At 38.7% G+C, this 22,849-nt stretch overlaps 1 protein-coding gene across 1 annotated transcript; it reads left to right on the top strand.

Moving 5' to 3' along the window:
* Window positions 1-4,540: 4,540 nt before the first annotated feature.
* micall2a (mical-like 2a) lies at window positions 4,541-19,989 on the top strand. The gene is made up of 19 exons (XM_066674778.1): window positions 4,541-4,556; window positions 5,027-5,372; window positions 6,099-6,147; window positions 8,622-8,763; window positions 9,017-9,342; window positions 10,395-10,525; window positions 11,260-11,763; window positions 13,213-13,412; window positions 13,765-13,843; window positions 14,268-14,443; window positions 14,613-14,747; window positions 14,962-15,105; window positions 15,265-15,326; window positions 16,414-16,537; window positions 18,154-18,256; window positions 18,468-18,541; window positions 18,690-18,804; window positions 19,126-19,172; window positions 19,280-19,989. The coding sequence occupies exons 2-19, from the start codon at window positions 5,230-5,232 to the stop codon at window positions 19,363-19,365; spliced, it is 2,640 nt and encodes an 879-aa protein (XP_066530875.1). The 5' UTR covers window positions 4,541-4,556; window positions 5,027-5,229; the 3' UTR covers window positions 19,366-19,989.
* Window positions 19,990-22,849: the final 2,860 nt, after the last annotated feature.

Raw genomic sequence — 22,849 nt, 5'->3', positions numbered from 1 at the left:
CTAGAGTTTATAAGGCAAACCTATAATGTTTGTTCACAAGCCATATTGTATAGTAAAAAAATGGCCACATTTATTTTGTAGACATTGACCTCTGGTTTCTACAACAACAATTGTAAAGAAATTCAGCAAGTTTCTCTGCAATGCATGTAGTGTTCATATATTTCAGTCCTGTGGAAGTGCAGCATTACTTCTGAGCATCATGGCCTCCTGTGGTCTCCTATACAAACCCCAGCTGTTCCATGTCCAATGAATTTCAGAGCCTCTCAGTAGGGGAATTTCCTGTTGGATCAGCAGAATTACTCCAGCTTTTGAGAGCTTTAAGGGACATTTTTAAGGTCAAGGGCCCTGGACACCCAGATCTTATATGAAAACTCTTTTCTGTTACTTATGGAAGATGTCCAGAGACAGTATTACATTTCAAGGTACACAACCATAGACAGCAAGGACAAATGAAATGAAATGAACATTTTTATCACAGCAGATCCAAGTGTAGCAGATTGCTCTCTGGGTCTGAAAGGCTGTGAGGTAAGGATGCCCCCTGTTGGTCTTTGATGCATCAGCAAAGGCATTTTGTAAGCTATGGCAGGCTTGTTTACATTAGTCCCAGGGCACAGTAAGGGAAAACTGTCTCAATATCACAGTAGACTTAATGGTGATTCTCCTAATATTTCTCAGGAAACTTAGCATCAGATAAAAAAAGAGAGATAAGGGCATTTCAGTGAATCTGACCATAGCATCTGACTTTATTAAGATCTTTATTGACACTGAGGAAAAGACATATAAATTGGATCTTTTTCTCAAAACAAAGGAGATATGAGCTAGAATCTCACTTACATTTCCATCTGATCTTTTTGTATAAGTGAAACTGAACAGATCCAAAAGAAAATTTAGATTTGTTTTATTTCTGTAGGATGTCATGTTACCAAGGGGCAGCATAATGGTTCTACATTTAGTGTTGCTGCCCCCCCAGCTCCAGGGTCCTAGGGTCCTGTATTCAATCCTTGCTCAGTTCCTGTTCCTCGTTCAGTTTCTGTTAAGAATTTGGTGCGTTCTCCTAGTGACTGTGTGGGTTACCTCTGAGTACTTCAGTTCCCTCTCACAGTACAAAGCATGCATTGGTAGGTCATTGGGCTTTGCAAATTTCCGACTAGTGTGAGCGTGTCTGTGCTCGAGCCACTAGGGGGAGCATATTCCCTTGTAGTACCAAGCCCAAGCCCGGATATTTGGGAGAGTTGAAGCATCCGGTATAAAACTTGTTCCGTCTAAATATGCTGATTGCACTGTGGCGACACCAAGCAGAAGCAACCAAATGACCCACGCGCACACACACACACACACACGATCAAAATATTCAGTACTCTTTTAGAGTTTTTGAATATAGTTCAATGACACGTTGAACTAAAGTAAACTGTTTTTATAAGATTATAAGTTTATTATTATTGTTATTATTATTATTATTTAAACATTCTGGTTGTACTTTACATAAGAGGGTTACTACAAAATCATATTATCACATAATATTCTATTTCTTTACCCATACATTTCATTTCAGTCATGTAGTAACTAATGTAACTATTTAAATATTCATTCATTCATTCATTCATTGTCTGTAACCGCGGTGTGTCCGGGGCCTACCTGGAATCACTGGGCACAAGGCAGAAACACACCCTAGAGGGGGCGCCCAGTCCTTCACTCACACATTCACTCGCACTCACACCTATGGACACATTTGAGTCGCCAATCCACCTACCAACGTGTGTTTTTGGGCTGTGGGAGGAAACTGAAGCACCCGGAGGAAACCCATGCGGTCACAGGGAGAACACACTAAACTCCTCACAGACAGTCACCTGGAGCAGTTGCAGTCCCAGTGCTAATAAAGATAGAACTGATGACTAAGGGGTTCATTACCTGCTCAGGTAAAGAACAGATCAGATAGCACTGATGACTGGGGTTTGATAAGTGATTTTGTCAACTGGTGTGAGATTCAGTAACTGTCTTTACATCATACTTTACCTGCTCAGGCGAAACATAAGTCAGAAACAAGTGAGTAGATAATTTAGCTGATACCTTATAATTTCAACAGATCCAGATCTACTGCGTTATTTTCAGTGTAATAAGCATATTATTACAATGACTAGTTACAAGTTGAATGACTTATTAATGTTGTAAAAACTGGGAAACTGTCATTTAATATATGTGTAAATGCAACTTGTTACCATTAAATTATTTTACTATTATTAACTATTATATTACCATAATATACAGTACCAGTCAAATGTTTGGACACGCCCACTATTGTGAATGTACAGTATCAGTCTTCTCTCTCAGTGGTTTTTCTTGTTTTTTTTTTTTTTATTATTATTTTCTACATTGTAAATGAATATGGAAGACATTAAAACTATGAAGGAGCACATATGGAATTATGAATTATGTAGTAAACAAAAACAGAATATGTTTTATACTTTAGATTCTTCAAAGTAGCCCCTTTTTGCTTTGATGACAGCTTTGCAAACTCTTGGCGTTCTCTCCATCAGCTTCAGGAGGTCGTCACCTGGAATGGTTTTCAGTGAATAGCAGTGGCCTCATAAAGAGTTAATTTGTAGAATTTCATGCCTTCTTAATGTATTTGAGACCATAACTTGGGTTGCAAAGGTAGGGCTGGTACACAGTTCTATACAGTGAATAGCCCTGTTCCACCAATGGCTAATGATATGTGTCCAAACTATTGACTGGTACTGTATACCACATTTCAAATCCATAAATTAAAGTGCTACCACATATTTGAAGGACATTAAATACAATGAAAGAAAACATTGTATGGGACAACATGATGGATTATAAATGTAACCCTTTTACAGTCATGTTGTTTTATTTTGGATTGTAAGTAAAATGTCTCTATTTGAGATTTCAGTCATAAAATTAATCACTGGGAGAAGCCCTGGTACTTATGATCACTACTGAAACGAAAGTGTTTATACAGTACACCATTTCACATGAATATGTTTACATGTCACAAATTGGAGTATTATGGAATTGTGAATATTCTGTGGAATTTTAGGTTTGTGGTATTGTCCTTGCCCGTAGCCTACCAGACTATATAGGTCAGGGAACAAGCAGTCTTTGTTTACTCACAGTGGTCTAAAAACAGTATTAGTGTAGGCCAATGCAAATTAGAGCGGAAGTATTTGTTAACGTTCATTATAAACACAGCTGAAGCACTCAGTAATGTATTCAAATTATACCATGTTTCAAACAAAAATCTGTAAACACTTTCCAGTCTCATGAAAGGGACTTATTCCTTAGTAATACTTGTTTATTTTTCTACCAAATATACAATATATGCCCAAGAGTTTGTAGATACACTAGATGTTAGAACATGGCTATGATTATTTGACTGCATTCAGCTACATAAACATTACTAATATCAATGTCTGGTGTTGGATAGTTAGATTAGGACAACAAAAGCCAGTCCATGTGTCCTCCAAAAGGTATGAAATGATCCTCCTTCACACAGAGATCACAAACTATGCAAGACTTCATACTAGGCATGGCGACAATGATGCACCTTAAAATAGCAGAAAACACTCATTAGAAGAGGTTTCTACACACATTTTGACACATGAGGTATCTCTTGGTCTCCTAAGCATATTTTGGTTGAGGGCTGAAATTAGTGGGCAGAAACGACAAGGTTCATGGTATGTTTTAGTGTAGTGCAGTCTAATGAATGAGTTGTTCTTTTGAGCAATTTCTTTTCACATCAGTCAAAAAGATTCACAAGTTGGACTGAATCAAACCTTTTGTAACATCTCCAGTAATGCATTCCCTTCCACAGTACCCCTGTAGACACCAACTAAAGGGGAACCAAAGGAATATTCTTTCTCAGTGTGGTGATTTCCCTGCTCAAAAACATCTAATACAATCATACAACTGTGCAGGATTCAAGCCCCCTGGGAACAGAGTTACACATCCCTGCCTTACACACTTATCAGAGTTTAAGGGACCTTCTGCATAGAATGACCCACTGGTAAACCTTTCCATCAACTTTCAGTTTTTAGATATATTATTCACGTAGTTCAAATGTAGTTTGTACCCTGAACTCTTATTCATTCTGGTTTCAAATTCCCTCTGACTTGCAGGAAACCGTATTTCTATTTGTATTTTGGTTAAAACATCTACTCCTCACTCCTGGATTCTGTTTTTAGCCTACTTATATTTATGACAAATTATTCTTACCCATAAAGCCCATATGTAGAAAGAGAGTTTGCTAAATAAGTTTAGATGCTATACTGTGGCACTAAGGCTCCTTTAAATTTGATGCTTTTCACCTCAAACTTGTTTGGTGTCGTATTTCTTTCTCTGCAGCCACATCCCTCTTTTGACACCATAGTGAATTCACTGAATAACATGCTAACATGCTGATGCCGTGGTTAGTGTTTTAGCTAAACACTTCATTAGAACAAGCATACTGGTCAAAGACTCCACTACATGCTCTACCTAGCAGAGGGGCCGCCACATCATTTTCTGCTCCTTACAGCCCTCTGTCACATGTAGAGCAGGTAAGGTTTTTTTTTTTTTTTTTTTTTATCTGAGCCAGTGTATTTTTTCTCAGCTGCTATTTTAAAATTGTACTCAACAAGCAACTTCTGTGTAAGATGTACTCAGCTATCTAACTCTAATAGTAATAGAACTATAAGATCTCCACTGTTTTCAAAATCCCAACATAATTCAATGGCTGAGTGTATTTTGATGTGAACTTGGTAGAGAAACATATGGCTCAGCTTTCATTGTCAGTGAATAGGAAACACTAATCGAATCATTGAATTGGGCGTTCGGTTCAGTTGAACGGTGAGTTGGAAAGAATCGGTTCAGAAACATGAATCACCCTTCTCATTCCTGTTTAATAATGAAAAAGAGGCCAATTAATGTTCAGCCCATGTCTCGAAGCCACGCCCCCTCCGTACTCGTTTTGCCGTTCAGGTGTCGTTCGGCTGTTAGTCACTCTGAAAATAACTTTTTGAATCTTCAGGAACTTTTCCCCTTACAATCTCGAGGCTCTTGCACATTTGGTGGTACTTCCCAGTGTCTAGCCTAAATACAGGGCTGCGAGGTGGTTTCCCAACTTTGGCTTTATCAGGAGGACGTGCAGCTCCACGGTGCCGCAGCTCCAGAGACTGAGACAGCGAGAGAGGGAGAAAGAGTGCTAGTGGTGAAGAACAATCCTGAGGGAGGATGGCTGCCATCAAGGCTCTGCAGCAGTGGTGCAAAAACCAATGCGAAGGTTACCAAGATGTGGCTATCGTCAACATGACAACTTCTTTCAGGGATGGAATGGCCTTTTGTGCTCTTATCCACAAATTCAGACCCGATCTCATGTAAGAATTGCATTTTAAAATAGATTAATTGTAGCTTGTAATGTGTGTGTGTGTTTTTTAGCTTAATCATTTGACTTACACTTAATTAAAATGAACGTTGCTCATGCTTCATCTGCCCGTTAGAACCGTTAATCAACTCCGAGCCGTTTAGTTTTAATTAAGTGAATTAAACGAATGAAACATGGTATTTAAGCCATATGACACTTTATTAATTATTAAATTAACCAAACGAATTTTATGGACACAATGTATGACGTTTTAGTGCCCGAAGCTTCAAAGTAAATATGCCCTTAAATTACAGGTGCCATGTTTGTCGTTAAGGTAGCTATCAGCTAACGTTACCATATATTAGTTGTAAACATACACTACATTTAATTTTCCTGGGAAAGTGTATTTTTAAAAACATTTTCGTAAAAAAACGCTTAAAAACTTTGAAGAATGTTTAACTTATGTGCACAACAATAGAAAATACGTACTTATTTAACTCATTGCTCACATGTTACCTTTTTTTCATCATCGCATGATGGTATTAGGCATATTTCATTTAATCTTAATTCATTATTGAACACCTCAACTAACTTTAATATTGTATCTTGTTTCTTGGGCCAACTCGAAAATGAATAGGCTATTTTTGTGTGTTTTTTTAAATCTCTTTCCTGAGCTGTCACAGGGAACGGATTGAGTTTCCATGCCTAATGTGACTCATGTCCGTTTGTGTTATTTCAGAAACTTTGAGGCCCTCAGAAAAGACAATGTATATGACAACAACCATTTGGTAAGATTTCCTGACACAGCTTTGATTCCATTTAATGGAAATAACCAGCACATCCCTTTTTATTCTTTGTTACACTCATACCAGTGTAATATTTCTGTTTCTGTGTGTAATATATGAGAGTATACTGCAGATGAGCGTTTGAGGCAGGCTTGACTGAGACGTATTGAATTTAGTCCATGCTTCGAGTTGCTTGCTGAATGTTTGTCTTAACCTCAAGTGCCTCTGTGGTTTGAGACTATTATTGTTTTTATCCAAATGTATGCTGTTCTTTATAGCAACATGTATTCATGTACAGAGCTGTTTCTCAAATAGAATGGCTCTTTGCCTGATCTTGAGCTATTTCAGCCTTTACTTTTATGAAAGGCTGCGGTTCTTCTGAACAATGCTGGGAGGTCCTTAAACACATTATTTATCAACCACAGGCACAAGTAAAGACAGCTGGTGAAATGATGCTATTCAAATCCCAGCACTACAAAGGCACTTGTGTTTAAAAGAGAAAGCATTGTTAAAGGTTACCATTTGTATTTAAAAGTGTCCATAGGTGGGAGAGTGTGAGCGAATGGGTGAGTGTGTGGTGCGCTGTGATGGAGTGCCTGTCCATAGTTTGTTTCTGCCTTGTGCTCAGAGATTCATGGTAGGCTCCGGATCCACAGTGACCCTCCAGTGGATAAATGGTTACAGACAATGAAAGAATGATAACCTATATATATAGGTTACAGACAATACAGAAAATATATATCATATATTTATCTACCCACTCTAATATTTCTGTAAAGATAGATAAACAAAAAGTGTATAAAAGCAGAAAAAAAAATGGCACAAAATCTACATTAAATGTGATCATGGGGAAATGTAACATCTGCAGTACCTCAGTTTAATCTAAACACCTCCCCACATTCAGTGATTTTGTCATTTCATAAATCGCCATTCACTGATAATGAAAAGGTTTTGGTCTTGTCCTGCATCTGTAGCCTGCGTTCGTAAAAATGTAATCATTTATTGTCCATCAATTTTTTTCTAGATGTAGAAATGGCACTGCTTAGAAGCTATGCTCGATTCACTCCAGAATCCTAGTAGTATTTTATTGCCTGTTGAAAATGTAGGCATCTTTGTACAGCACAATGAGGAACAGTATACCAACATCTAACCTCAACTATCCAAAAGAGTATTATTTTAATTAAGAGTAGACAATTGCATTGCAGGGCTGCTGTGGCCCAGTGACCTGTTTATTTCTCATTCCTCCTTCCTGTGATTGTCAGCAAATGTGTAATGAGTGTTTGAGTCTCAACTCACAAACACATCCTACAGCTGGGACTTTTCCATTATGAAGAGCTTTATTTCCCTCCTGTTTCCTCAGAGAGCCCAGATTATGGGCCCCTGCAGTGGGGTGCAGCACTTTACTGATCTGTTCTGAAACACTAGTTGCTGCCTCATGCTGCTGGAGGAACCTGAGCTGTGAGGAGTCACTCCAGTTCATCAATTATGAAACATGGTTCGGTCATCCAAAAGAACACTTGATCCTTCCCGTCTAGATGCGTTTACCTGTGATCTACTACTGTCATGACAAATGTCAATGCATTGGTGCATTTAAATACTAAACAAAGCATGGCTGTTTATTGTTAGGCTTGGATATTTTTGTCTAATGTTAAACTAACACAGTTTTGAAAATAAGCCTAGACAGACATCTGTAACTCCTATTATTTCCAGCTGTTTACTTTTCTTTGAAGCGCTGGAAATGTTGATTTTCCTTCATCTTTGTTCCATCCATTACCCGCATTAGTAGGCTTGTACACTAAAGGGGTGGATATTAGCGGAGTGTGGCATACGTAAGAAAGCCCCTTTGATCTTCCTGCTGTATATCCTCTTTTGTAGCAGCAGCTGCAGTGTGGGAGGATGTGGAGCCTGTCCTCGGTTGTCCTGTAAAATTTAATGAGCGTGTCCAGGTCGAACCCAAACAAAGCCCCCTTATCTCCCCCCACAACCCAAGTCCTGGTTCCCAGGCCCTACAGTGCACACGGGAAACGTGCTATTCATTTTGACCTCCTTGGCTGGCCCCCACACAGTGTGTGGGCCAAAGTTTGCTGCTTAATACACCTTTTTTTCTGTTTCGAGGGACTTTTCTGTTTTTTTTTCTCTTTTCTGGGCTGTTTGTAGTTAATTGGCCAGCTGCTTTGACCCTAAAAACCCATTGCCAAAACACCATGCTGCTGTTTTGAAGCATTAGAAACAGGTCATACAGAGTGAGTATTTTTAGGCGTTCTTGTGTCGAAGTATTTTAGTTGCCTTGCAGATCATGTCGTGTATTGTGTAATATCTTTAAAGTTAATTAATAGCGACTGTCTGCTTTTGGTTTTCACTTTATATTTGTGTACATTGAGCTCTTTCATTATTATCATAAATGTATTAATCTCACATTTGTTATGGTCATAAGATTAGTTTACATTAATTAGGTGTTTTTTTTGTGTGTATTTTAGGCATTTCGTGTGGCAGAGGACCACCTGGGGATTCCAGCCCTCTTGGATGCTGAGGATATGGTGGCGTTGTCGGTCCCAGACAGGCTCAGCATTCTCACTTACGTCTCCCAGTACTACAACTACTTCAATGGTCGCTCACCCAGTAAGGCGATAGTGCTGTTAATAGTGATAAATGATTAAAGATACTCTTTTCATCATTACTATTGCATTCAGGAAACTTGTGACACATGTTGTAGCAGCTTCTGTAATAAGCAGTCTCTGTCATTTCTTGCTCTTCCTCTGTAGAAGGTGTGTGTGTGTGATTTTTGTATAATTTCCAAATTTAAACCACACGTTCACGTTTGCATTTCATATGCAATATGATACAGGGTTAAACAAATGCTCTTCCTTCTTAGCGGGAGGGGTTGGAGGCGTCAAGCGGCCAGCAGAGGGCTCAAAAGAAGAGCCATCAGAGAAGAAGAATATTCCAGTCATGGCCAAAACCTACACTCCAAAACTACTTCCAGAAAAACAGTCACTCTCTCCTGCTCCTGCCAGGGAGAACTGTCCACCACTTGTCATTCAGAATAATAGCTCAGACAAACATGTGTTAAGCCACCCGACGCAGAAACCTGCCAAGGAAAAACACTCCACGGCCACACATGTCCAAAAACACTCTACAGCCAGTGTGTCACCATCCAGAATTAAAGCCTCTCCAATGTCTGACAGAACGTCTGAGAAGGTAAAATTGTAGTACTCAGTTTCTTACACATTCTGAACTATGTTTTCATAACTTACAGTGTCCTGTAAAATCATTGAAAGCTGATGAATCATTGAAAGCTATGAAAAAGGCAGTGTCCTAATTCATTGTGGAGGGCATGAAGTAGCTGCTTTGTGCCCCAGTTTATACTTTTGATTAGATACAGGCCAAGATTTAGTAATAGTGTATAGGATAATGTTCAATACATGCAATATTGTAATTCTCAGTGCTTTGGTAAGCCATGATTTAATTTTAGAATATAATATTTCATAATGTATACTATTCAAAAATGCTATTCAATATAAATACAGTGAAACATGATGTGTTTGCAACTATAAGAGTGCAGTACTGATATTACTATCCAGCAGTAGTAAATAGGTCAACAGTAGATGTCCTAAGCAGCAAAACTAGTACAGCTTAGGTGTGTGTGTGTGTGATACATGGTACGAGAGTACTAGTCTCTGAGAACTGAGGTGTGGTTGTAATTATAGCAGCTGAGACTGTTATAATGAAAACCTTAGATGTGACAATACTAGGTAACAGTTTTTGTCAAGATTAGAGACATATTTACTCAAACAAATTGCAACATTATTATAGAGGTTTTTGATTTAGAGGTTTTAGGGCAGTTTTAATCTCACAAGAAAACACTGCCTTCATCTCGTGTTTTTACAGCTGTTTGTGTGTGTTAATAGCCTGTGTCTTCACAACAACTTCATGGTAAAAATCCTTGGTAACAGTGATAAAGGTGGTTCATAGTAATTATGTGTTTTCTTTTACCTGTGCATCAAATTTGTTTACTTCTTTAGGACTTGCATGATTCATAGTATAACACAGTTGAAGTGCCTGTGTTTTATCAAATATAGACAGTATAGTTTGCTTTGAGCCCCCTCTAGTGTATGAGCGAATGTTCAGATGATTTTTAAAAGGAGACTTTGCTTTGATCCTCAGTCAGTGTACCAAGGATGCAAAGGATTAAGGTTATGTGACATACAGCTCACTTTTTTTTTTTATTGTTTTTTGTTTCTGTTTAACAGAAATCTGTCTTAGTAGAGAGCTCTAATAAAACCAGCACCTTGAACAGTAAATGCACAGTATGTAAGAGCCATGTTCACTTGGTCCAAAGACACCTAGTGGATGGGAAGCTGTATCACAGGAGCTGTTTCAAGTGAGACTTCATTTTCATTCTTTTATACTTGTTTTTTAAAATAGGCCTTGTTTACACTTGGCATCAAAATGTGTTCTGTATCTGGATGGTCCCTGTATACACATTTCAAAACACATAACCCTTTTTACTGGAATGTATCTGAAATGTAATGCGGACAGCTGAAGTGGGTTGATCTGCATGCTTGCAGTATGGGGAGTATTGGCAGTGCTGGACTTACAAGCAACTTTGCATTTAGATTGAAAACACAGCCTGTCTGTTGTTTGTTTTCTGTAACTTCGGAGACTTGGGAAGCTTTACACCACTAGTGTTGGCACATTAGGGGAAAAAACATGGTGTTTAAAGATACATCCTTAATGCACGATAAACAGCACAATAGTAGCACATTTAAAATTACATTTTAATGTGACTAATTTTGAGCTCTTTCTAATGCAACATTCAACAGATCAATGTGCTTTATATACTGACAGTTTATAAGATATGATCCGAAAGTTAATGTAGAAATGGCCTTTGTTATTTTAAATAATACTGTCCACTCCAACATAAAAAACATTGCCATTTGTTTAAACAATCACAACATAGCCTGCATATTCATCTTCCTATGTTAGTTCGTTTTGAATGGTTTAAACATGGCACAGGACGATGTGATCTGCATCAATTCTACATTAATAAGGACTAGTGTAAACATGCTAAGTGATGGTCTGATCGCAATGATTGTCCTATATTATGTCCTATAGATGCTGTAAGTGTTCAACTCTTCTGCAGTCTGGGGCTTATAAAATTGGCCATGAACCTGGAACTTTGCTCTGCTCTTCCCATCACACCACTCAGAATGGTCTTACGTCTTCTTCTAAGCCTTTGGGCTCAGACCTTGCTAAGGTGGGACCCGAATCTGAGAGTGGAAGTGGGTCATCTCCTCCGCGACATGTCTCTGTGCTGTCCAGCCCCATTAGGGCTGTGCCCAGAACAGCCGAACCAAGTCCAGCTCCTCAGCCATGGACTGCTTCTGCACAGAGGACCCAGGCAGCCAGGCAGAGATTCTTCCTGTCTTCTGACCCAGCTCTGAAGCCTTCAGCCAAAGTCTGGCAACCCTCTGAGCCCCATGTTGCCCAGAACAGTGTTGCACTGAAGTCTGAAGAAGAGAAGGACCAGGCCCGGGCATTGATCACTAAGAAACTAACTGAAGGAAACTGCAACAATAACAACAGGGCTTATAGCTGTGGTCTCAGAATAGGCAACAGGTAAGGCTGAGTCAGTGCTACATCACTGAAAAATAAGCTTTTAAAAGTTTCTAGGAATCCTTTAATTTGTGTCAAACTTCCGATTCATTTGGTAAAAGCTTTCAGATTCATAAAGGTTAATGATTCAATATTTTTGTTATTATTTTTTATCAAATTTTGAATAAAGCAATATGGTGAGTATAATCCTATTGTACAGGAGGGAGTTGTTGATTTGATGCTGATTGCTGGCCAGTTTGGCCAGGTGCTCAGACCATGCAGTTACATAACAGCATCAGCATCATTATCAGAATGTCCATTGTCCATAAATGTTTTATACAATTCTACACTGCAGTTTTAAAATGTCAAGCTGTGCTGTTACACCCTGTTCTTTATAGAAGTCCTACAGAATGTGGAGATTTTTTGAATATTAAAAGATCCTGTCAGTTGAAAGGGGGGAACCCATAGAGGTACATGTATGGAATTACTAGAGCAGTGGGCACCAGTCTTATCCATAAAGGGCCGGTGTGGCTACAGAAGCACACACTGTTTAGCTGTTTACAGAGGAGACTACACGTAGAATCAGGTGTGTGCTGCTTAACTGGAATGAAAACCTGCAGCCACACCGGCCCTTTGTGGATGAGATTGGTGACCCATGTACTAGAGTGACGCAGTGTCTGGATTAACATTAAATGAGAAATATTTTGGATTAATGGATAAGCGGTTACAGATAATGAATGAATGAATGAATATTATGGATTAATATGTTTATGGTTAAACACAGTAGTTGTAGGAACACTAGGTGGGTTTTTTTCCTCTAGTGTAATTAATTTTTTACAGCACTGCACTGAAATCAGTAAGGAGTGGCTGTGGTTTCCTTCCCTCTACTAAAAGTTACATAGTGTACTTTCTGCAATGCTGAGCCCAGGGTAGCAACGACAGAGGTTGTATTCTCCCTTTGTACAGGTCAGTGAAGCATCACAGTGATTTTGAAGCTGTAATTTTAAGGTAAAAATGTAGTGCTTCTGTAAGTATTTCAATGAGTTTCTTTTAAGAAGGTAATTTAAATACCAGTCAAATCCAGAAAATGTATCTGACTTTTTCTACTTGATATTTAAGCATCACTAGGTGCTTCTGTTTTAAGCTCATCTGACTCATTACTTGGCATTTATTTGCCAGTATATAGCCATAGTATTTGGTGTATCTGCACTCAAACTGCCTATGTTCATACTGTTGCTATAGATAGCTTGTAAGCCAAAGAAGCTGTCCAGATTGTTTATGTGTATATGATATATGCAGAGTGAAAGTGGGAGTCTTTCAAGCAATTAAATTCTATCAATCTCATGATTATGCAGAGGAGGATTATGTGACTAATTCCACTGTCATGCGTTCAGTTTGCACAGGCAGGCAGCACCATGCAGCGTAATGCAAGTGTAAATAGTGAATAATGCAGAAGACATGGTTTTTCCTCAGACTCGGAAGCAGACGCTCCTCTGATGAAGTCCCCAGCTGGAAGCAGGCGAAGCCTTGTTTTGATGCAGGAGAAGGAAGGAGCAGCCAGCTTCCTCCCTCCCCCACTTCTACCACTACCAGCAGCAAGGAATCCCTCTGGCTGAGTGCCATCAGCAAGGAGCAGACTAGACCTCCCTCTACTCCCCTCTCAATCGCCAGAGGTGCTGTTTGCGTGCACATGACCTTTGCTTATGTAGACCGTGGTCCATTTTTAAATGCTTTCTAAAGGTTGCAGGGGAAGTATTATCATAAACATTGGCTATGAGCAGACAGAGTGAGTGTAAAAGCGAGTGTAACAGTGTATAAAAGCACATGCAATATTCTTAGACTTTGTCTCAACAACAGGACTTTGTTTGGTTTAGTCTATCAAAATAAGCCCGCACACGTAAGTTCTTCTGTTTTTCCATGCTTCTCAGCATAGCTTTAAATAGCACAATTTTATCATGTGTGATTCATGAGCTTGTTTATTGCTTTTCATTTTCTTGTGTTTTATTTCTGTTCTCTTTGCTGCAGCCAAAGACATAGGGAGGTGTGAAGAGCCAGCCGACTGGCAATCAAAGCTGAATGTGACTCCAAATGGACCAGGACTAAAGTAAGTTTGATCTGCCTCGTTTATCCCTAATGCTTTTTAATCCACACAAGGGGGAGAGGCAGGCACAAGTCACCCGGGGTGCAAGCAGTAGTGACACTTCAGAGCAAGAGTGCTGACAGCAGGGCCTTTTCATGTATTCCTTCCCCAGCCTACTGCTCCCTCCAGTGATTGACTGGCTAAGAGTGCAGCAGTACACTCTTTCCCCTGTCCTCGCAAGTCCCAAGGAGTGCTGTGTGCGAATGTGCTTTTACTATCACTCCACCCCTATTTATTTCCCACTGCTGCATTTAAATTATAGACAAATTGTGAATTTGAATTATTTTTGTTGTGAATGTTAATTTGAAAATGTTGTTCTTAATTTGAAAATGTTAATGTTGATTGAGAAATAAACACAGTTTGAGTACTCCTTCTCCTGAATTTGCAGTGTTACCGAGGTTAATGTGACACCCGCGAACACCAAAATCAACACCAACAACCTGCTGAATCACCAGAACACTCCACATGCACCAATCTTCAAGGCTTCAAACACTACTCATCCTCTGGTTGACAGTTCTGTTCACAAATCCCCAGTCATTGAACAACATGGCTCTGCTGGCAGTGGTAGGTCTTGACCTTCAGCCACAATACATTTTTAATGACATTTTATTTATATTTACTTATACTTTTGATCTTACTGGACTAGCAAGTTGTCCACTTTGTCTTTGAAAATACTTATACATAATAAATTCTTCACATCAATTATGGTTTTGCACTTTTTTCATTGGTACAGGCCTAAAGAATGAGATCCGTACAAAGACTGCATCTTCTGGTGATGGAAAATGGTCTATTAACTCCTGCTCCATCAAACCATCCAGCCCTGTATTTCCTCCTCCAAAAGAAACTTGTAGAACATCAGCTGGATCTGGTATTACCAGGATGCATTGCAATACCACAGTAGTTCAGTTTTCTTAGTGCTTATTGTAGTGTTTAATTTTGTGCTCTTTTAAAATTTTTATTATTATTTTATTTTATTTTACTTATTTTTACATGTAATTCTATAAGCTCATTACCCAATTGCAATGCTCTTGAGCAATTAAAAAGTCTGTTGGGTTTACATTATAGATTTATTTTTGTCTTAGGTTATACATGTGGAAATTCAGTCTCAGTAGGATCTACTTCTCCACCCCACCAACAAACAGCGGATGTCAGTCTTTCAATTAGTGAATCGTACAAACCCAAAACACCTTTACCTAAACAGCCGAGATGTGTATCTACAGAGCATGGTGAGGCTTTATGAAAAAAGGAAAGTACAAAAATAACATAATGGCTAACAATAAATGAGCTAATTAGTGGGCCACCTGGAATTATAGGTTTACCTTTTACTTAGCATTTTTTATTGTCTGATTGAGTGACTAAATTCTGCAACTGTTTCACTTCTTTAGGTTCTGAAAATGGAAATGAATCATTTGGAAAAAAATTGATTTCTGAGACCATATCACCCTCAGTAAGTGTTCACGTACAATCATTTATGGTAAAGGTGGAGGTTCTTTTTTAATCTGAGATCTTAGAAAAATCTAATGAGGTTCCAAACTAATCATTCTTGGGCAGGCAGGCCACTCATATTACTGACAAGGAATTTGAAAAGAGCTTGCAGACACTCAAACATGATTCTGAAAATTAAGATGTAGGTACTAAACCAAACATTGACTTAGCTGTGGGAAAATTTATAATGCCATACAGAAATGTGCCAAAATTGAGATGATATTGAACTGTAGACATCTCTGCTAATAAGCTGTTGTTGGCAATAATAGATAGATCGATTGATCGATAGATACTTTATTTGTTCCACAGGGAAACTCGAATATTGCAGCAGCACAGTAAAGAATACAAAGAGCAAAGATACCAAGATAATTACAGATGTATAAATGAAGTAGGACATAATAAATACAATGCTACATGGGACTAATTGCAATAAAGCAGGAGTCATCATTTTGTAAAGGGCCAGTGTGATTGCAGGTTTCCACTCCAACCAAGCAGAAGCACACCCTGTATAACTGTTTAAAGGCAGAGACTAGTTGATTATACAAGTAGCATCAGGCGTGATTTTGTTTAATTGGAATGAAAACCTGCAGCCACACTGGACTATTGTGGATAAGACTATTGACCCCTGCAATTAAGCAAAACAGTAATAGAAAGAAATATTTACAATTAAAATGTATCTACAGTATATAAAGTTACAATAAAAAAAAAAACTAAAAATAAACAAAGACAGTAACTGGTATAGATGTGTGTTTTCAATTATTTTATTAAATTATTGTTTTGTTTTAAATGTTTTTGTTTAATAGTCATACGCTTATACATCTCTGTTCATATTTAAGTCTGAAAACATTGTGTGTAAGTTTAAACTGGATATATGCACCAGAATTATATTAAATAACAAAAACTAAAGTATCTGACTACTTGTTTCCCAAATTCTTTAAGTACTGTATACTTCATTCATTGATAAATCATTAAGTTTTCATTTTTCTGTTCTTTAGCTCTCTATATTGAAACTATAACACACTATGTTCTTTGTGAATCTTTTTGTTCAGATCAAGTGTCACCATATCCCGTTGGAGCAGATCACTAAGGAGCTGCAGGAAATTGAGGAAAGCCTGACTGATTTAGAGAAGGAAGGAGTATATCTGGAGAGGAAACTGCGCAGCTATGAAGAAGGTAGGAGAAGGAAATTTTTATTGCCATTGATATTGTCTGCTGATTCACTAACCTAGGTGGCTATGGGGAAAATGTGTTGCCATATGAGGTTTAATACTATTGAGGCAAGTGTTACATATCAACAGCCAATTGTTAGCTGACCTCACAGGAGGGTGTGGACAAGCAAGTTCTTTCTTCAAGACATGCAGTGCCAACCACCTCCTTTTTTCACACGACAGCTGACTGGCCGCCCAAACTGGTTGGTTCGTGCCACTTGATCAGTGTGAGGTCAGTTTTGTTTTCTTTGGACCCTCTGCCTTGGATGGCTGGGACATCGTTGGGGATCACACCGATGATCTCCTGATGATAGGCTGAGTGCCTACACCGCTTGGCCAAGTGCTGTAGTCTTTATTTGCTACAAATCTAACTATTAGTTAAACAAAAAGTCACACTTTATATATACTTTATTTATGGGCAGTCTGTAACCTCAGACATCAAATGTTTTAACATAAATATGTAATTCTTGACATATCATACAGGTCAGTGAAGCTCAAAAACCATTTCAGTGCTAACAGCTCCCCTTGTGGAGAATCTGTCACCTGCCAAACTCTGTATTATAACAAGTTGCTGAAGCCTTCCTTATTATTCAAATCATAAATTAATTACTAAGTCAGTTTATTGATAATACACATTTTAATCAAGTAATCACAGCCACTGGAAATAAATGGCCTTTTGGGGAGAATGGAAGCTTAGGAAATATTTTTAATCATGAGTAGAAGCTAGCATATTATTTTTTTAATTTTATGGCATATTCAGTAATTTTACTAATTTTACTAGGGTTTATTAAACAATTTCATAATGAGTTCTGGTTTTGTAGCACTAAGTCAGCCAAGGTGAGGCCAAGACAACCTAAATGTGTGATTCTGATATTAGAATGTGCTTTGCTCAAAGTGTAGTAGCTGTGTGTGTAAGTGTGAGTGCTAGCCTCATTCTGAACCTGTTAGCTGAGCGCGTCCACCTGGGAAGAGGAATTCCTTCACAGCCTCGAGGGCTGGGTGGTGCCCAATAAAGGCCGCTCACATCCAGCAGCCAAGGCCAAATGAGGCGAGGTGCACAGGAAGCTTCCTCTACTCCTGCGGGATTCTGGAAAGGAAATGGAAAGAGGCAGCATGTTGCAGTCAGAATGTTGGCTGAGTAGGGACAGGGACACCCGATTGGCTGGTTTCAAGGTCACTGTGGTAATATCGTCTCCACATTTCCAGCCTCACCTGTCCTGCTGCTAGCAGCCAGCGGGATTTGATTGGGCCCTGTTGCCTTTCGGCCCAGGCCAAATCTAGCCCAGTGCTTGATCGAATTACCTGAATGTGTGTCTGTGTGTGCGAGAGCTGTATCCCACCTCAAGGCAATGTCAGTGGCACAACAGATATTTTGGACTGTGTTACAGCACTATATTAAATGTGGAATAAAATCAACTCGTATTTCAAACAGATATACACCAGGCATTTTGCTGCAAAATGGTTGCTTCCTCCAGAGAATTTGTAGCCATGATTTTTAGCTAGGGTTGGCATCTCTGTTCCATCCTCATTCATCAGAGACTTCTGGAGTCTTCTTTTTTATAACAGTGGCTTGTTTTACAGAGGGGAGTGGAGACATTCTGATGGATCCATTGATGGTGGACTGGTTTAACCTGATTCGGAAGAAGCAAAGTTACATACGGAGGGAATCTGAGCTCATGTACATGTATGTGGTACTTTTTGTTGATTGAAAAATAAATATACAGATTTGTATTCCACTCTATCTTTTGATGGGTTTGTGGTATCCAGTATGGAGCTGAACGGATCAGTCAGAACATTTTTATTAAAATTCTATAAAGGTATTATTAATGACCTGTTGATATGGTACTAAAATTTTAGTGTATTCAATTTTGATATCAGTTCTCTGTCCCCAATAGTGCAAAGACTCAAGATTTAGAGGAACAGCAGCCAGGAGTGGAGGGAGAGCTTAGGAGACTGATAAATAAACCAGGCAAGTAATCTTTTTTTTCTTTTCCTATCAGCTTGCAAATATTATTATACTAATGCTGCATATAGTTTTGTTCATCTAGCATCACATCTCATTAGTTATAAACTTTGGACCTGAGCTATATATATTTTGGCTTGTTTCTGTATGTTAGACCATCTAAAGAGCACTGCCGAAAGGAAGAGGGAGACATATCTGATGAACCGACTGGTGGAGATTGTGAATGACAGAAACGCCATTGTGGAGGGACTAGAAGAAGACAGACTAAGGTCTGCAGTCCATAGCTAAACTCTTTACTTTATAGGTTACTCTGACTGTTTACTGTAACAGGGTTAAATTTCTTTGAGATCAGAATTCCTCTTAGTTTAACTGTTCATATACCCATGCTTAGTTTGTCATTAAAGTAATACATAGAATATATATATATCTTCATGGTTCTTTAAATGCAGGGTTACATTTCCTGATTGTGCTTATAAATTAAACAGAACAATTTTTAAATACAGATCAAATACTGATTGAACTATTTTCTTTAATTTAAATAACAGTTGGAGAATTTAATTATTTTTAATCTGTTTTTTTTTTTCTCTAAGGGAGGAAGAAGAGGATCAGCAGCTGAATGAAATGATGCAAAGACTTGGTGAGTGAAGGAGATATTTGACCTCTGTTTATTTCTGATCCTCACCAAAAAATAAACAGGAAAATAAAACAAAAGCATGTATCAGATTTTCTTTTCTTTTCTGCTAGGTCTGAAAAAACTAAAAAACAAGAGAAAGTCATCCTTCTCCAAGTTATTCAGACGCAGAAGTAAAAAGGCTTTTGTGGAAGGTTGAACTGCAGGAGAAAGAAGTTATTTCGAGCCTGCTTCAAGATGGTGACTAGCAGTCACAGCTTTACAGCCACGTCACATGAAAGAGAGGTAGGACGTGCTAAGTCACTGCTCAGGAGCTTGGTGGGTCAGCTTTCTATGGCATTGTGAAATTGCTCATGGAACGGTCAGACAATATCTGACGTCACACCATAAAACACTACATGCATATTTGTTGTCAATGTTGCTGTTTTGTTTTTTCATACACTTTTTGTTTGGTGTGGGTTTGTACACTTTATTCATTTTATAACTGTATTTGCACTCTAGAAATTTTGTCACTTGAATAGTCACTTTAACCCTTGTATTGTCTTCACTTTTGGGATCCTCTGGTATCCCTCGGGTGAAATTGACCCGGGACATACTTGGGGACTTAAAAACAATTCTAATATAAAATGTTACTTCATAAACCATTAACATATAAACAATAGAGATAAAATATATGTTCAATAATTGCAATTATTATCTACTAGAACACAATTAACAATGGACATGAGTCGTTTTTTTGTCATAAGGTTATTATTGATGTTAAAAAGCGACTTCACTCAAGACTTGGGTGTTATAAATCATGTATATCTTGGAAAAAATTAATTGAGACAATGTTTTCATTAGTATTTATTATTTTGAAAATAAAAGTAAATTTAGATGTTGTTTACTCATCGTGTATTCCCGTGTTGTTTTTGTTTTTTGGACTGAACAAGGTCTGCACCCGTTCTCACAGATCAGTTTTCCTTGTCACATGTTCCGCTTTCGCAGGAAGTTTTCATCGGCCTTCGGCCCAAGGAGCACTTAAACCTCTTCAAAACACCTTGAGGTAAAGTTACGGGCTGCCGTTGTGAGTCCGATCAAAATAAACATGAAAGCTGCTGTAAATTTAGAGATTTTACAAGCAGAGCGTTTGTGCTGGATTTGAATGAGCTCTGCATTTCGTGCTGATTGCCATGTGTCTGTGGACAATCGGGGCTCTGCAGGGTTTACACATCACCGTTTAGTACCTACTCAGTTCGGAACTGTAAGCGAGCAGGGACTGAAAATGTACCTGGATCCAGGGACTAGGACAAGATGGAGAAGTGGAGTAGCCAGTGGAGAAGCAAAAAAGCCGATCCGAGTCGTGTAGGTTCCATGCAGTGGAAAAGCGCCATATAATCATTGTACAACCAAACAATGAAATTTAACCTCTGCATTTAACCTGTCTGTTGCAGTGAACACACACACTAGTGATTAGGGGCAGTGAACACACACACCCAGAGCAGCAGGCAGCCATTCTCTGCACCCGGGGACCGGTTAGGTCTTGCTCAAGGGCACTTAAGCCATGGATGTTCCCACCGGTTTTGGAGATCGAACCGGCAAACTTCCGGTACCAAGAACTGTCCTCAGAACTTTAGGCTGCAGTCCCTTTTTTTCAGTCCCTGCAATTAAGTGTGTTGTATTATCCTGTAAGGCTGCAGTTCTGTTGCAGTCCTGAAGGTGGCACTAGAGGATCACGTGCCTCACTTGAAAGGGCGTTGAAAAAAATAAAAAATAAGAAACCCACGATGCATTTTCCCTTTGCACAGGCTACTAATGGTAATGTTTTATTAAATGGTAAATGGAGCTGAAGATTTGGCATCCGTGAAAGCTTGTATGCTCAGGAGATAGATAATTAGCTGTATTTTTATTTTTAAAATACATTAATCACGTTTAATTAAGTTCAGACCATGGTAATGTGTTCCAAAAGTTTTATTTATTTATTTTTTTGGGGTTCCAGAATGACATAAACCTGTATCAGTGTGCAAGTAATATTTTAAAGGAAACATAGTGAAGAAGTCTATTTTCAAGTGTTTCTTTTAGGAGGATGCTTTCAAAAGTGTGAATATGTTTTTATTAATATTATAATCATTTGATTTTTAAATCATTTGATATATAATAAATCTCATATACGTGTGTAAATACTTGTTTATTGATTGTATTATTTATTATAAAACACTTCCTTTTAGATTTCCATTGTGATATGGTGAGAAATTGACATGGTGCTTGAGTTGGGTTTCTGAACCTTTGTAGCCTACTGAGATTTGGATATAGGCAACATATTCTCTGTAGAAGTAAGTGTGTGTGTGTGTGTGTGTGTGTGTGTGTGTGTGTGTGTGTGTGTGTGTGTGTGTGTGTGTGTGTGTGTGTGTGCGCGCGCGTGTGTGTGTGTGTGTGTGTGTGTGTGTGTTGCAGTATGAATGGTAGTCTCTGTCCCCAAAGAGTCTTATTGGAACTGCCAGTGTTCTATTTTCCAACTGAAAATATCACGCAATTTTGGGCAATAAATGTACTCTTTAAAAGCTGCTCCAATCGTATTCAGCATGTTTTTCACAAGTAGAAAAGTATTTAACCATTTGCAAAGAACACTAACTTTTGGGACTAATAATCTTCTTAGATTGGACTTAAAAGCATTCATTTTGGTTCCTACAAATTCTAGTGGTTGTCGTTCGGCTGTGGACATTTTTTCCCTTATGGATTTCAGACAGTTGGTAAACAAACTTCATCATAATATGTGTATGCATTGTGAAATAGTCACAGGTGCACCACTGCCCATTTGCCGCATCCATCCCTAACTTTTCAGAGGATTACATCCCTCCCTCCCTCATTCCAAATTAAAATTGCAGCCACGGCTGTGGGGCCCCTAGCATCCCTCACGCTTTTTAATGCCACCATTCATATAGCCATCATTTAATATGGGTTTTAGTGAAATACATTACGATAATTTACTCACATTTAATATCGCGCCTACTACTTATAGGCCACCCATCCCCAGTTTTTAAGATGCATGAAATTGTGCTCATGAACTTGGAACACCATCTTTCTAGCTGAGAGGAGCCGGGATATGATATTGGGTGCAGAACACCAGGCGTTGATGCGGGTGACAGTCGAGACTGAATACGTGCGATATTAGAGTTAATTAAAGCTTTGCGCCCCATCTCCCGCAAATGCTCACGCTTCTGCAATTAAGAATCAAAGGCGGGGGCTTAGTGTCAGGGGGGTGTCTAATACACGGCTTTAACAGGAAGGGGACCTGATTTGCCAGGCTCCTAGCGACAAGCATTAACAACAGGCTCAAATTAGAGGGGCATTAATATTCATAAGTTAAAAACAATTCGGCCTGCGAATGGCTGGTGAGATGAAAATCCTCTGAGGTGAGCTCCTCGTGCCCCACTCCGCCCGTGCCCATCAAAAGATGCCATTATGGATGGAGTGCTTAATGTATATGGGGGGCTGATAACAGGGTTGACCCGTAATGAAGGAATTAAGCAAACGGCTCGTATGGAACCTGGTGTTATTCTGAAAATGCCTCCGCCAAAATCTGATGATGATGACGTGCTTGATAAACAGAAGTCAAAATGATCTTAATAAATGTAAAAGTGCAAAAGTGATTATAGCACAGTTACGAATAAGGAAAAGTAGCTTTAATCATGTATAAGCTTCAT

Source organism: Hoplias malabaricus, chromosome 6 (genome assembly GCF_029633855.1).
Source record: "Hoplias malabaricus isolate fHopMal1 chromosome 6, fHopMal1.hap1, whole genome shotgun sequence".
In the NCBI taxonomy this organism is placed as follows: Eukaryota; Metazoa; Chordata; class Actinopteri; order Characiformes; family Erythrinidae; genus Hoplias; species Hoplias malabaricus.
This window is presented reverse-complemented; position numbering and strand designations above follow the sequence as displayed.

What these genes read in the sequence shown, in the direction of transcription:
- micall2a (XM_066674778.1), top strand. Translation starts at nt 5,230, where the DNA reads ATGGCTGCCATCAAGGCTCTGCAGCAGTGGTGCAAAAACCAATGCGAA. An exon ending in GAATCTGAGCTCATGTACAT is followed by an intron (nt 18,257 to 18,467) that starts GTATGTGGTACT and finishes TGTCCCCAATAG; the next exon opens with TGCAAAGACTCAAGATTTAG. An exon ending in TGAAATGATGCAAAGACTTG is followed by an intron (nt 19,173 to 19,279) that starts GTGAGTGAAGGA and finishes CTTTTCTGCTAG; the next exon opens with GTCTGAAAAAACTAAAAAAC.